Source organism: Nilaparvata lugens, chromosome 11 (assembly GCF_014356525.2).
Source record: "Nilaparvata lugens isolate BPH chromosome 11, ASM1435652v1, whole genome shotgun sequence".
Taxonomy (NCBI): Eukaryota; Metazoa; Arthropoda; class Insecta; order Hemiptera; family Delphacidae; genus Nilaparvata; species Nilaparvata lugens.
Genome location: NC_052514.1, coordinates 26,474,304 through 26,488,955, shown reverse-complemented (window position 1 = coordinate 26,488,955; position 14,652 = coordinate 26,474,304). Strand labels below are relative to the sequence as shown.

Below are 14,652 nucleotides of genomic sequence, written 5' to 3'. Positions count from 1 at the left end.
GAGACTTGACTGTAGCTCCTATTTGGGAGGGCTAAGCTCCCAATCCTGCTCAAAGGAGGGAGGATTGCAGGTTCCAGGAACGAGCATGCGTTTAGTGTTCCCTGGATGTTTGTGTGGGGTGGTGTTACTCAAAGACTCAACAGTATCACGTGTGATATAAGTTTCGAGAGTGTTATCATTGTGCTTCATTTTCATCAGGTTAGCAGTGAAAACAACTAAAATTGTTTTCATTTATTACTCACCTTTACATCTAATGGAGTTTACTTATAATACAGAATAGATTAAATTTGTTAAAGAAAATTGATTTAGAGTATACTAGTACCTACGCTGAGGATGATGCCAACATACGCTCTAGGTTTATGCGTGTGAAATGAGACAGATGATGATTAGAGATTCATGAGTTGAAAAATGCTTCCCAGTGGGTCAGAATCCACTTAAAACTGTAGGCCCAATCATCCCTCTCATCATCATCCGCCTCATTACCCACGCACAAGCCTAGAGCGCATATAGGCATCACCCTCAGCAAAAAAAGGTGAGTGGACCTTCAGCTTCAGGTTGGTTTCGAATCACCGAGAAGCGATTTTAAACTCATCATTTACAAGCTCTTGAAGTGGTCACTCTTACAACGGGAGTAGCAGCCCATGAAGTAATAATTAGATTATTAGTTATTTGACTTTTCAATAACTCATTTATTTTTCCAATTCTTTATTATTCTTCAAATGATTTCATGAGCTTGGAACTTTGGTAGATCTTCCCTTCACAGTCACAGTGTGAAAACTAAACGGATAATTTTTACCATTTTAGGCGGAAAAGCTGTAAATTTATTCGACATTGTATGCAATATATTGAGGATAGTCATATGTTGCTACAGTCGAAAAGCCCTACCATGACCATCTATGGTAGACCGTTACACTATCGATGGCCATGGCCCTCCTTATGAGTAGCAAGCATAAAGTTTCTCCTTCCAGCTGCTATAAGAAGTCATGGAAGTAAAACTTCACAAATTGATTCTTAATTTACCAAGGATGGGAATAGGCCTTTTTGAATTCTTCAAGATTTCAGTAGGTCAAGTTATCAGTTTGTCCATTTTTTAAATAGACCCTTGCGGAGCACGGATTACCTGCTACTTATAAATATTGTAAAGGTTGATGCTCAATCCCCTTTACACAATGAGATAAGACCTGAATCCTGAACTTCATTGAAACGTTTAATGTTAACTCAATACTCACTTAATAGTCCAGTCAAATGGTCGTTTTTCAGGAAACAGTCCCGAAAGAATTTTTCTCGACGGTTCTATTTGTATTTTGGGGCGCTGAATTCGAATCCGAAATTTGCTGACACGCCAGAGGGCAGCTTCACCTCCAAAAACCCCCCAAAACCCCCAAAATTTCGGAATTTTTTCGAATTTCTCATTCAATCTCGAAAACCTTGAGTTTCTCAAGAAAAATCAATCATGACAATTTCAAAGAAAATAGAATTTCCAATAAATTGAGTGGTCGCGCAGGACTCTACCGTTTTTGGTTCCTGAGCTACAAATTTTCAAAAAAGGGGTATTTTCCAAGGGTTTTCAAAATTATGCAAATTCACCACTTTCACAATATACAACTTTTCACTAATAATGATGAGAAACTACACATCACGTGAAAGAGCGATTGATTCTGAACAGGATTACTTAGGAATTTTCAAATTTAGTAGAGGGGGAGGAGGGACACACCCAAAAATTGAAAACAAATCATTCAGTAAAAATACAAATTTTTCATTATAATACCTTTTCAAGGCCTTCCTAAAAAAAACATATTTCGGCTGAAATCATCAGAAGAGGGTTATTTTCTATGAGAATCACCCGTTAGATACAGTTAATTCCATTATTTCCGGGTGGGGGGTACCCATAAGGATACGTCAAGGATCAAAACTTTAAACACTTATAACTTTTGACAGAATGGTCAGATCTCCTTGTTCTACAGCTCATTCTTCTCAACTCGTCAAGGCGGTTCAAAATCATGTATCATAAATTAAATTTGATGACAGGATAAAAAATCCTCTTTTAGTGTATTTTAACCCATATTTAAATACACAGAAAATGCCCAATTTCTATATTCGAAACTGTGTATCTCGGTAACCCGAAATGATAAAAAATGGTACTTGGTCTTGGTTTAAAGAACAGAATCTCCTCTTTCATGTGAGGTAAATGAATTTTGTAAAAATATAATCATGAAGTAAGATATTTTTTTTTGAAAAAATCGAGAAATTTGCGATATTTTCCTCATTTTCACAGTCTCGACAGTTTTTCGATAATAAACAGTCATGCAAGATGGATTTGAGGCAACGTAGCTTATAGAGCATTTAATTCTCTTTCATTTGAGACCAATCGCAAGTTTCTATCATGTATCTTACTCGTTTTTAGAGACTCTTGAATAACAGTAAAATCGCAGAAAAATGAGAAAATGAAAATAATCATTTTTTCAATCGGTTGTAACTTTTGATAACGGTATTAGAATCACAAAAACGATTTATGGTAGCGAAAAGAGGAGAAAATTCTCCACAACCTTGACTACTTTTTGGATTTTTTATCTGAAGTATTCCATAAGATACTCCACTTTCAATATTCGACACTGTGAAAATGATTAACGTATCACAAATTTTTAGCATATTATTCAAAGTTGCGTAGCATATTCAAAAATTCTATTTTCTTTGAAATTGTCAAGATTGATTTTTCTTGAGAAACTCAAGGTTTTCGAGATTGAATGAGAAATTCGAAAAAAGACCAAAATTTTTGGGGTTTTGGGGGGTTTTGGGGGTGAAGCCGCCCTCTGGCGTGTCAGCAAATTTCGGATTCGAATTCAGCGCCCCAAAATACATATAGAACCGCCGAGAAAAATTCTTTTTGGGCTGTTTCCTGAAAAACGGCCATTTGACTGGACTATTAATACTGAATCCGGCGGTACTTGAAATCCTTATCTATCCTGAGAAATCTGATAACATGATATCAACCATACAGATGAGTTGCGCAAAAGTCACTGTAGAGTTGGTTTGAAAAAAGATGAATAAATAACAGCAAGACGTAATACAATTATAGTTTCAGCCCTTGATTTTCGTATCACTATCACTCAGAGGATGTAATATTGTTCCAAAAATATTTCGAAGATGTATATTAATGAGATGGAAAGCAATTTTAACATAATATTTAATTATTGATTATTTTCTGTAATGAAAACTAAATTGAAATAAATCTAGTCGTTTTTTAACAAACTGAACAGTGAATTTTGTTACCCTAAATTGATACAGATTTGTAGAATTAATTTTTATATTGTCAGCTCTATATACGGTAATTTCAGGCAAATGAAGTTGTCAATCGATCTCCACGCTCTTTACAATTAGCTATTGCCGAAGATGTTTTGATATTAAGACGAAACCGTCGGTATTGTCTAACAATATCAGATCAGTGGAGTGATCCGTGGTATGTGGATAAAGTGCTTTCATAGCAGCCTAGAGATCCCGGGCTTACACTCACTCATCACCAGACATTTTTCAACCACAGGTCACTCACGTGTTATCGGATGGGCACGTTAGAATGTCGGTCCCGGCTGAAGTATAACTGTCGTAAGGGCCATTGACGGCTTAAATGATGAATTATGATTATATGGGACCTTCCCGCAAGCGACTCCCCACCAACAAAAAAAACATAGGAATTTACTTAGCCTACTTTATTAGGCTAATTATTATCAGTGTGTGATTTTTTAGTAACATTTCAACTCTAGATCAATTGGGGTCATGAAGAAAACTATTATCTGAAATAATGTAAGCCAAGAAATCATTGTAATACAATAAACAAACCTTTTCCAACCTAATTCTTAGACCTTTTGTAACCCCTAATTCATAGACCTTTTGTAACCCCTAATTCATAGACCTTTTGTAACAAACTGAACAGTGAATTTTGTTACCCTAAATTGATACAGATTTGTAGAATTAATTTTTATATTGTCAGCTCTATATACGGTAATTTCAGGCAAATGAAGTTGTCAATCGATCTCCACGCTCTTTACAATTAGCTATTGCCGAAGATGTTTTGGTATTAAGACGAAACCGTCGGTATTCTCTAACAATATCAGATCAGTGGAGTGATCCGTGGTATGTGGATAAAGTGCTTTCATAACAGCCTAGAGATCCCGGGCTTACACTTACTCATCACCAGACATTTTTCAACCACAGGTCACTCACGTGTTATCGGATGGGCACGTTAGAATGTCGGTCCCGGCTGAAGTATAACTGTCGTAAGGGCCATTGACGGCTTAAATGATGAATTATGATTATATGGGACCTTCCCGCAAGCGACTCCCCACCAACAAAAAAAACATAGGAATTTACTTAGCCTACTTTATTAGGCTAATTATTATCAGTGTGTGATTTTTTAGTAACATTTCAACTCCAGATCAATTGGGGTCATGAAGAAAACTATTATCTGAAATAATGTAAGCTAAGAAATCATTGTAATACAATAAACAAACCTTTTCCAACCTAATTCTTAGACCTTTTGTAACCCCTAATTCATAGACCTTTTGTAACCCCTAAATCAAATATTTCCAGCAATTGAGCTACCCGTCTCCAGTTGAATATTGGATGATTGAGGACTCTCTACAGTCTACACATTTAATCCTGGAAAGCCACGAGGAAACCACTGGAAAATGGATGGATCGCCCTCTTCACTGTACGAAGAAAGTTTGAAAAGTGTTTCGGCTCAAGTGGAGCGACCGGCGGAATTGAATGTTCCGATTTCGTCATCCACCGTTTCGAGTCGCGTGCTAAAGTTCGGAGTCGACAGAATTCTGTCCGATGATATTCGCAGTGACACGAATTCGCAACTGGTTACAACTGCTGAACTAGCACAAGACCACATTGCTAACAGCCTTCACCATTTCTACATTTCCAATGGTGAGTAAGGCTCAACTCACACTTGCGCGACTCAGGTCGAGAAGAGACTCGACTCTAGTCGAGAGCATGTGTTTCCAAATAGTGACACTCAGACCAGTCGATTCTAGTCTCCGCGACATTACCATTTGAAAACACATGTTCTCGACAAGAGCCAAATCTCTTCTCGACCTGAGTCGCGTAAGTGTGAGTTGAGCCTAAGTTAGTAGATCATTTTGTTAGGTTGAAATTAATAAATAAATAATAATTGATTATTATTCATTAATTAGCATTTGAACAAATAATGCATTTTCTAATTTATTTCCATATGTAGGTTGAAATCTATGAGATTCGTAATTTATTCTATACAAATAACAAATGAAATTAATTTTCAAATTGAAAACCATGCAATAGTTTTTGGTCATATATATTCTTTAAGCATTGCATATCAGGTACGATTTTAATGAACATATTGAAGCATAACCATGAATGAAAGTCATGATGGCTTTTTTGCTGAGTATGTTACCCAGATAAATTGTAGGGCTTGTGCATGGTTTATGGGAATAAGGATTATTATCAATTAGATTATTACTATGAGAACGATTGTGATATATTATTGATGATGATGATAATTGTTGCGACCTGAAAACTCTGACACCAGACCTGAGCCAGCCAGGTCACTCGTTATTATTACTGTATTATTATTATGATTGTGATTGATGATGATACGTTAATGCTCGTGGAGCTCTATTTCAATTTATTTATTGTAACAATTCAATTTACTTAAGCATTCCAAAGATGTTAATAGCTCACCTACGCTCAGGCTTGGCCTATAGCCAATGTCTCGGGATTTGTTTCCTGCATTTATAAGTCTTTTGTTTTTTCATGTTATTTGTAAAGTTATGCCATTTTGTATTGTTACAAGAGGGGAATGAATTTTATTTGTAGATAGTGTTGACCTACACTTTTAGATGAGAGCCAGACTACCAAGAAGTGATTTTGTCACTCTAACGCTTGTGTGTAAGCAAACACTGCTCCAAAGGTATATCAGAATCGATATAGCACGGCGCTTATCTGTCTGTGCGATAAGACGGCATTGCCTGCGAGGACACTCTTCTTTAAAATATGCTTATACTGATTGAATCTGTCCAGAGTAATGGTGTATGGTAGCTAATATTTAGGATATAAAGAGTATTGTGCATTTGAAAAGACAAGAGTTATTGAGACACAAAAAATAAGTAAAGTACTGTATAAAAATAATATTTATTCATTTAATCATTCAGAATCACACAACTTACAGAAAAGTACCACAGGCTTATAAGCCCAAAACGGTTCCAATTCTAATTTATACAACAGTCCAAATGTCCAAATATAAGAATTATTATAGTTTTATATTACATAGAGTTGTGTGAAACTTCATCAATTGATTATTGAGTAGGATGAGTAGGATGATAAAGATATATTTTGGATTTGCCTGAATTCAAATATATTTGTATATTATCAGTTTAATTGAATGTAACGATAACACGATGAAAAGCTGAAAAATCTGGTGTGGTACACTCACACAACTTTCCTTGCTCATTAATCTATAAGCCTCATTCTTAAACGAGGATAATTTAGGGGAGTAACACTATGCCGATTGGCGGCTAAATAATTAAAACTACGATTATACTATTGTTATTGTTTTCAGAGTACATTTTCCTTTGTTTGAATTATGAAATTTGAGGATTTTTAAAAGTTGTCAAAACAGCTGTTCTACAAATAAAATATCTACATGTGTTCTTTTGAATAAACTGCTCTACCTACCTACCTCACGTACGAGAAGGAGGTTACAAAGTAAATTTCTCAAGGATGGGGTGGACCCCCCATTAGTTTCCCAGAAAGAAGACTCATGCCAGTTAATAGAGCTGATAAATAACTATACAGGGTATGAATTTGAAAAAAATCGGTCAAGTCATTTTTGAGAACATCGTGAAAAACATGGTTTTTTAGTAATCATCCGCCATTTTTCTCAAGAATATTACGGAGCTCCTGCAATTTTCCCAGAAATGAGACACATGTCAGTCGATAGGGCTTATGAATAGCTAAACATGGTATAAATTTGAAGAAAATCGTTAGAGCCGTTTTCGAGAAAACCGTGAAAAAATGGGTTTTTAGCCATTATCCGCCATTTTGGATTGCGTTTGATTGAATTTCTTATTGTCGGATCCTCATGGTATAAAGACCTTAAGTTTAAAATTTCAAGTCAATCAGTTGACTAGAGTTATCGTGTTCACAGATACACACACACAGACCAACACTCAAAAATCATGTTTTTGGACTCAGGGGATCTTGAAACGTATAGAAAACATGAAATTAGGGTACCTTAAATTTTTTTGGAAAGCAAAACTTTCCTTACTTATGGTAATAGGGCAAGGAAAGTAAATAAAAAGTGAGATGACTGTATGCGATGATACTTGTAGGCCTAAAGTAAATTTTTAAAGACTGTTCGGTTCAGATAATGATCAATTTCAAGATTATGCATGAAAATTAGGCTGTCTTAGCTATTAAAGCATGCAAGTTTGATGGGAGACTTACTATCAATTTATTCTATAACGGTAAAGTGCATGACTATTGAGTAAGTGAGTAAGTGTGTAAGTTATTATGTTAGTAAGGCTTTTGTATTTACTTTAGAGTTGAGCAGTGAGGTATGAATATTGAAATGACAGTTACATATTCATTTTAAACCAGATTCAAAATTCATAGGGCCTAATTCTAATACGTAGGTACCTTGAACGTTTTCATTTACAAAATGCAAGATAAACAAATTAAAAAATAGATGTAAAATGGCGACCTTTCTAGCCTGTAGACAATATTCCATATTTCTCTGAAGCACCTCATGATACCTTGAGGTGGTCCCATAAAAAATAGTCACAAAAATGGCAGGTCCGGTAACCACTCCACATCTCCATACAACGACTTGAGGCGTCCAGGGAAGATTATCTGTATTATTAATTCCACTCTGCTCTCGATGAATGACGTCGCCTCAAATTGATGAAAACATACGGCATTACGTTGAAACGACCGTTGTCTTCTCAATCATGGAAGAAAAAACGCACGCAGCATTATACGATTTGTATTGATGATGACGGTTCGACCGTTTTATCTAAAAACTTGAGGAAATTTGGAGGATTTGTTTTCTAATAATGAAGTGCGTCTAATCAGCGAGCAGTCAATTTTCCACTGTGTAGAGGTGTTACATGGTGTTAACATGGTATTTAATACCATTTGCAGTACTTAAAAGAAGTATGGACAACTTCTCACAATGTCTTCAGTATTTTTTTAACAAGAACGATTGCCATTTACAGATGTCCTTTTTTGTACATAGTCAATGTTTTAAATTTTGTAGATGAAACATCTAAGTTACACACTAAATATATAAATTTTGAGTTACATTTAAAAATGGGTATGCGTAACTGCCGTTTCAAAATATCCATACCTCACGGCCCAGTCCTATAGAATAGCTTTATTTTCTATGTTTCCATGAAAATCTAGATTCAAATTATCGGTCTATCAGGATCATTGTTGAAAGATTGTGAATGTCATTACAAAGTGTATCGATACTTTTTAAATATATAATTTAATATATACTTTTTAAAATATAAAAAATACTATTTTTGAAGTGAAGTGGATTTTTTTTCTGAATACTTTAAAATTGAGATTTACAGTAAGTAACATGAAGATCTGAATAAGTGTTATCTCTAAAACAAATTACAACAAAATGATCATGCTCAAATAATTTCTACTCGAAACACCTCCTCCAATATTCTGCACTTCTTATCAAACTCCTATTCCATTCAATTTTATCCCTTCCATACAATTGCCAAATAAAGTTGGAGGGTGCCAGTAACGGGAAATGATAGCTATCACAAAAAGAATGGGAAAACGAACAAAAAAGAAGAGATGAATGAGGATAAGACAGATACGTTGAAAAGACGAGCACGAAAACAGCGGGAAGCTGTTTTGAGAATACGGCACGCTAACACTGTTTAGTCTCTTCTACACAGTTTACATCATTGTGGTTATTAATCACATCCCTTTTCAAAGCAAACTATACACACATAATATTATCTTCTTTGATCTTCCCATATACACACCACTTGAAAAAAGTTCACATATGGAATCCTCTACACACCTTATGAAAGTGCTACTGTAACTTCATTTAGTTAAACTTTCTATGTATATGTTTATCGTCATTAGCCCTCGTTTAGAACTATTCAAAGTGTTTTTATTGCTTCTTTTTTCTTGAAAAGGTTACCGGATACTAAAAGTTTACAATTTTGTTATCAACAGAGCCGCTCGAAGACAGATTTACAATGCTTGTTCTTGTAGTGAGTCGCCTCGGGAGGTAGTGATAATATCGATTGAAACGCATTTCCAAGTATTTTTTCTGATCTGCAAGGATTTGAATCCAAGAGAGTAAATGCAGGTGAAGAGCTGGCGCTTTATTGTTTGATTTCTGCTTCCACAATTAAACGAAACAGAGCTTGAAATGGATTAAGGCCATTGGAGTTTGTTTTCATTTGGTATAGAATTTGTTTCTTGAGTAGGTAGGCTACTCTTCGATTACAAGAAAACAAAACAAATGTATGAAGTCGAGATTCAATTTGTGAGAAACGCTTTATTGATGGTTCCAACTTCCAACTATTTTTTCACAGAATTAGTAGTTTGAGAGATTTGGAGGGACTACTGAAGGTTACAAATTGAGCAGGTGTAATACAAATCTTATAATAAAAACACTTTACTTGAATGGGTTACTTTTTTACAAATTAATAAGAACAATATGAAAACTTGCAGTACCCTCTATTATTTAAAATATTACAACGACTAGTTTCGACTATAACTAAGGTCATTTTCAATGAATAATAAATGGTACTACAAGTTTTCATATTGTTCTTATTAAATCTTCTAATATATTCGATAGAAGGGTATTGATTGCTTAGAAAAACACAAGATTATTGAGAAACAAGAGTTTTCTACATACGGGCTATACTATTATTTGATTCATTCAAGTGAAATTATGTTAAATCTTAATCGAGTCGTTGGCTATTCTATATAAGCCCACCTATGAATGTTTTTTTATTTCTCCAATTTTTTTTATATATTAAGATATTTTTAGAATTTTTTCATTGGTTTTCGAATAATTTTCCCATTGCTTTTTTCATTTGTTATTGTGGAAAACTGCTACGTTATAGCCTACCGAATCATGTCCCGGTGTTGAACAGTCAAAATGTGATTACGTGAGTAGTTTTCTCATTCAGTTTTCCAACCCTGTGAATCAGATTGGACTGTTTTACACTCTAAGCCGATTAAAGCATCCTTTATCTATCAAATCTAAATAATATTTGATATTCCAATATTAAGGTACCAACATATCATTTTCCAGGTCCTCCATCTTACTGAGAGTAAAATATCTCATAATATCAGAATCAGTTCTCTGTTTTTAGACCAAAGTTCTAATCTGTTGATTATACATTACATTAAAGTAATGCATATACAGAAATGCAACAAACTTTTAGTTGTCCTTCAATTATTTAGATATTTAATGATCTTTGAGTAGATATCCTTTTGATGAATATCAATAAAAAATTAATCTTGAAAGCTGTAAAGATAATAATTTTATTCAGATTAATTTAAACTATCTCTATTTACCTTATTTCGTACTTGTTCAATGTTGCCTGAATTTGGTAGAAAATAGTACAAGGTATCCTCAGTTCTTCTCCACCGAACTGTGTTTTTTCTTGTAGAAATTAAATTAATACATTTTGTATAGTTTCCGATATTTGAAAATGAAGATACTAATTATGGTTTTGTTTGCACAGACACAGTGACACCTAGGAGCAGCCTACAGCATCTGTCACCAGCCAGTGCTCTGCCCTCGACCACTGGGTCACCACCCTGCTCGAGTTGTGTCAGCTCCATGCTGAGATGCTGCAGCCTTCACATGCCAGAGCTGGCCCACTACAGGCCAACCATCTACACGGCTCGCTACTGCTCCTTGCTACACAACCCCAAACCAGTCAGGCCTTACACCAACTGTGAGTTGCAACATTCCAACACATTATATTATGTTCTTTACATTACTCGAATTTTATTGATCGTATACAAATTACAAGTTAAAAATGCTATAGTGTGGTCCACGTTATAATGGCAGTAGATAAAGATAGAAGAACAGCGTTGCCGATTCTCTGCCTCAATTAATCATATTTCTACACTGTCAAAAACAGATTTGGCATCGTTGCGGAGCTAGAAAAGGATAGTACTACCTGCTTTTTCGAATGATAGACAAGGATAGCAACATCAAAGTTTATCAAATACTGTCATTATAACGTGGACCTCACTATAGAGCATTCCATATCCATAGCAAAATTTTTAGAGATTTCTTGATATTGTGGGATTTTTCTTTCTCTCCGTAATAAAATGAATTGAAGTTCCACTATTTTAACAAATTCAAGCTTTGTCCATATTAAGATTTATAGAACTTTATTGTATCACACCGTATACGACTTGCAAGTTGGAAAACTCTAGAATTATACTATTATACTCATGATACCATTAGTAGAGCTTTATTCGTCATATTAGAACGTATAGGTTGAGCAAGTTGAAAAATGCTAGAAAATTCCATATCTAGAGCAAAATTTATGGAGCTTTCTTGATATTGTGGGATCTCTTCTTCTCTCCATAATTGAAATGAATTGATGTTCCACTATTTTAACAAATTCAACTCATTTTGCGAATTTCTGTGATATTATGGGACTCCATAATGAAAGAAAAAAGTTATTGTCTATTCTACTTTTTTATTTGAATACTGATAAAATGATAGGTTCGTGACTTTTTAAAGCACATCTTAACAGTTGCCTATTTAGATTTTTTCTTTTTGAACAAATTCAAGTCGCAGACCATTGTTTTGTCGTTAACAGCACACCAATACAACACGAAGACATAAATAGTAAATGTGTTGGAGTAAACACATACCGATTCTATGACTCAAGAATGTTAAATGTAGTGAGATTGAAAATTTCAGTTCATTTCTATTATTGTATACAACTGGGAGAGAAAACAATACAAAATGAAATAGCAATGGAAGAATTGCAAGGGGGAAACTGGACAAGAGAAACATTGCAAACAGTAGTCGAAATATTTCGAATGAATTAGTGTTGATTCAATACTATGAATGTATTGTTGATTCATCAGTGATTCTTATCATTCATGAATGCTATTGATTGGAAACTTTCGTGAAGGAAAAGTATTTGTGCTACAATATCGTAGGCCTACATTAGTATTTTTTCCCCACAAAAGTAAGAGTTGTTTTTCCACTAGAAAGTTTATCTCAATCAAAATAATTAAAAATGTAAAAAAAACACAAATATCTTACGGTACTTTACCAAAGAGAATATCTCTTACCTGATAAAACTTCAATCCTCGCCTCATATCCATTTGAGCAGAGATAGATTCCTGGCACACTTTATGATTTTTTCAATTCAGTTCATCACGCTATTCCTATAAGCAGAGAGACCTATTGATACAGTTTTTCATTTATTTTTAGGGGAAAATTAGAAAAGTAGGCCTATGACTTATTTTTAAATTGTATAATTGATAGTAATTTGTGCTCCCCAATTCAGAAATTTCAATATCAATCACTATAAAATACGACTTGAAATGTAAAAATTAAATTATCTCTAAAAAACAAAAAAGTCCCAGTAAAAAATGAACAGAGCATGACTTGGAATAGATGAATGAAATGAAATTCGAACGTATATGTAATAATATTAATTAAAGACAAAACGTATATGATGATGATAAAAATTTATTTCTGGAAAATCCTCGTACAATTTCAACAGCTATTTGGTTCTGCTGTTGATCTCTTTCATTGCTGAGAAAGTATGAAGACCAAATAGCATTGCGTAGGACGCAAAAATGTTCTATTAACTACAGACTTCATTATTAATTATTTTCAATAATTTTTTCCAAGATTATCAAAAATTCAACAAAAAATATCATTAGATGATGATAAAAAATTATTTCTGGAAAACCCTCCTACAATTTCAACAGTTATTTGGTTCTGCTGTTGATCTCCTTCATTGAGAAAGTATGAAGACCAAATAGCTCTGTGTAGGACGCAAAAATGTTTTATTGACTACAGACTTCATTATTAATTATTTTCAATTATTTTTTCCAAAATTAACAAAAATTCAACAAAAAATATCAACTAGTAGCCAATTTATATTTTCACTTCCATTTGAAGAATACCATTTTTATTCAATTATATCGCTACAAATTATAATAAATTTGATATCTGCATTGAACTTTACAATGATATTTTTTCAGTGATTTTTGAGAGTGAATTCCCAAGCGGCAACCTGTGTATAAGTGGGAACAACAGCAGTAACACAACAGTTGGCAGTTCAGCAAACGGCATGAGCAAGCGGAAACGAAGTTGGTCTAGAGCGGTCTTCTCGAATCTGCAGAGGAAAGGCCTCGAAAAGCGGTTTCAAATACAAAAGTATATCACGAAACCAGATCGACGTCAGTTGGCTGCTACTTTGGGACTCACTGATGCTCAGGTACCAACTAAATCCATTATTTGCTTCTAAATTTGGGAATGGAATAGATTTGGGCCAAGCCTGTTGTTCCTTCCTAATCATATTTATATGATTTGTGATTCTGTCCACGAATAAATAAATAAATAAAATAAAAGTGGAAAAATCTACCAAATTCATAATTGATTGCCATATACATTGAAGTCAAATTTTCTTCATAATTTATTATATCTGTGGCTATATTATAGAATGCCTTTTTGTTCCTGGAACAGTTTTATTTTTTTTTCATTGCACTCATAATATATAATAATAAAAGAAAATAAAGAAATATCCAATAGCAAAAATAGGCTTCAAGTTATTCATCTGTTAACAATATATTTGAAATGTACCTATAATTTAGAATCAGCATAATTGGCTTATTCCCTCCTATTTTGAATTTTCAATATTTGGGTTTCCGAGATTATTTTCACGAATAGTGAAAATAGTTTCACTATTTGTAGGTATAATAAATTCCAAGTAGTGAAATTGTATTTTTTCCAATACGGTACCACATAAAACTTGTGATATGAATTCAATCTACATAAAATTTGATTTGGAATTTTATAGAACTTTAAGGTGACCAACAACAAAGCGTTGAAGGTGAATTATTTTTTTCTATTAGTTGAATAATCAATTGCACATTATTTGAACGACATAAAATTTGCGTTGGAATATAGCTTGGAATATTCATTCTATTTCATCGTTCCAGGTGAAAGTGTGGTTTCAAAACAGAAGAATGAAATGGCGTCACAGCAAAGAGCTGAAATACCACAACCAGTGTGGCAACTCAAGCATAGCCAAACTCACACCAACAACCGATGTCTCCAAGTGACTTCTTCAAAATATCAATATTTCTGTAAATATTCTACTAATATAATACGAAAATACTCGTAACGTGATTTTATTTACTTTGCTTAGGAACCCATCTAACATGAATATTATAGTCATCCTATAAAATGTGCACAAAAATAATTCGTAAACTAAATCTTTAGTTTCTCATACAACTTACTGTCTGTTGCCTCAGTAATTACAATAAAAAAATAGGATATTTCATTTCCAGTGCGAACTGCGAAGTTGTATCTTATTATTATCTGAAACTTTATAAATGTCCAAACTGAGAGAGCTAGAT

At 33.9% G+C, this 14,652-nt stretch overlaps 2 protein-coding genes across 2 annotated transcripts in view; one reads left to right on the top strand and one right to left on the bottom strand.

Moving 5' to 3' along the window:
- Positions 1-14,652, bottom strand: part of LOC111048526 — a 33,552-nt gene that overhangs the window by 17,697 nt on the left and 1,203 nt on the right. Inside the window, exon 2 of the mRNA XM_039438011.1 lies at positions 12,349-12,444. The gene's annotated coding sequence lies outside the window, so the exon portion shown is untranslated. The remainder of the gene's footprint in view (positions 1-12,348; positions 12,445-14,652) is intronic.
- On the top strand, positions 64-14,417 carry LOC111046382 (H2.0-like homeobox protein). Its single transcript, XM_039438008.1, has 5 exons — positions 64-198; positions 4,585-4,929; positions 10,767-10,982; positions 13,273-13,508; positions 14,233-14,417. Exons 2-5 carry the CDS (start codon positions 4,683-4,685, stop codon positions 14,353-14,355), a joined length of 822 nt encoding a protein of 273 aa, XP_039293942.1. The 5' UTR covers positions 64-198; positions 4,585-4,682; the 3' UTR covers positions 14,356-14,417.

Bases quoted from the DNA above. Each gene is read 5' to 3' on its own strand.
- LOC111046382 (XM_039438008.1), top strand. From the start codon at position 4,683: ATGGATGGATCGCCCTCTTCACTGTACGAAGAAAGTTTGAAAAGTGTT. The intron at 4,930-10,766 runs GTGAGTAAGGCT...TTGTTTGCACAG, and splicing joins CCATTTCTACATTTCCAATG to ACACAGTGACACCTAGGAGC. The intron at 13,509-14,232 runs GTACCAACTAAA...TCATCGTTCCAG, and splicing joins TGGGACTCACTGATGCTCAG to GTGAAAGTGTGGTTTCAAAA.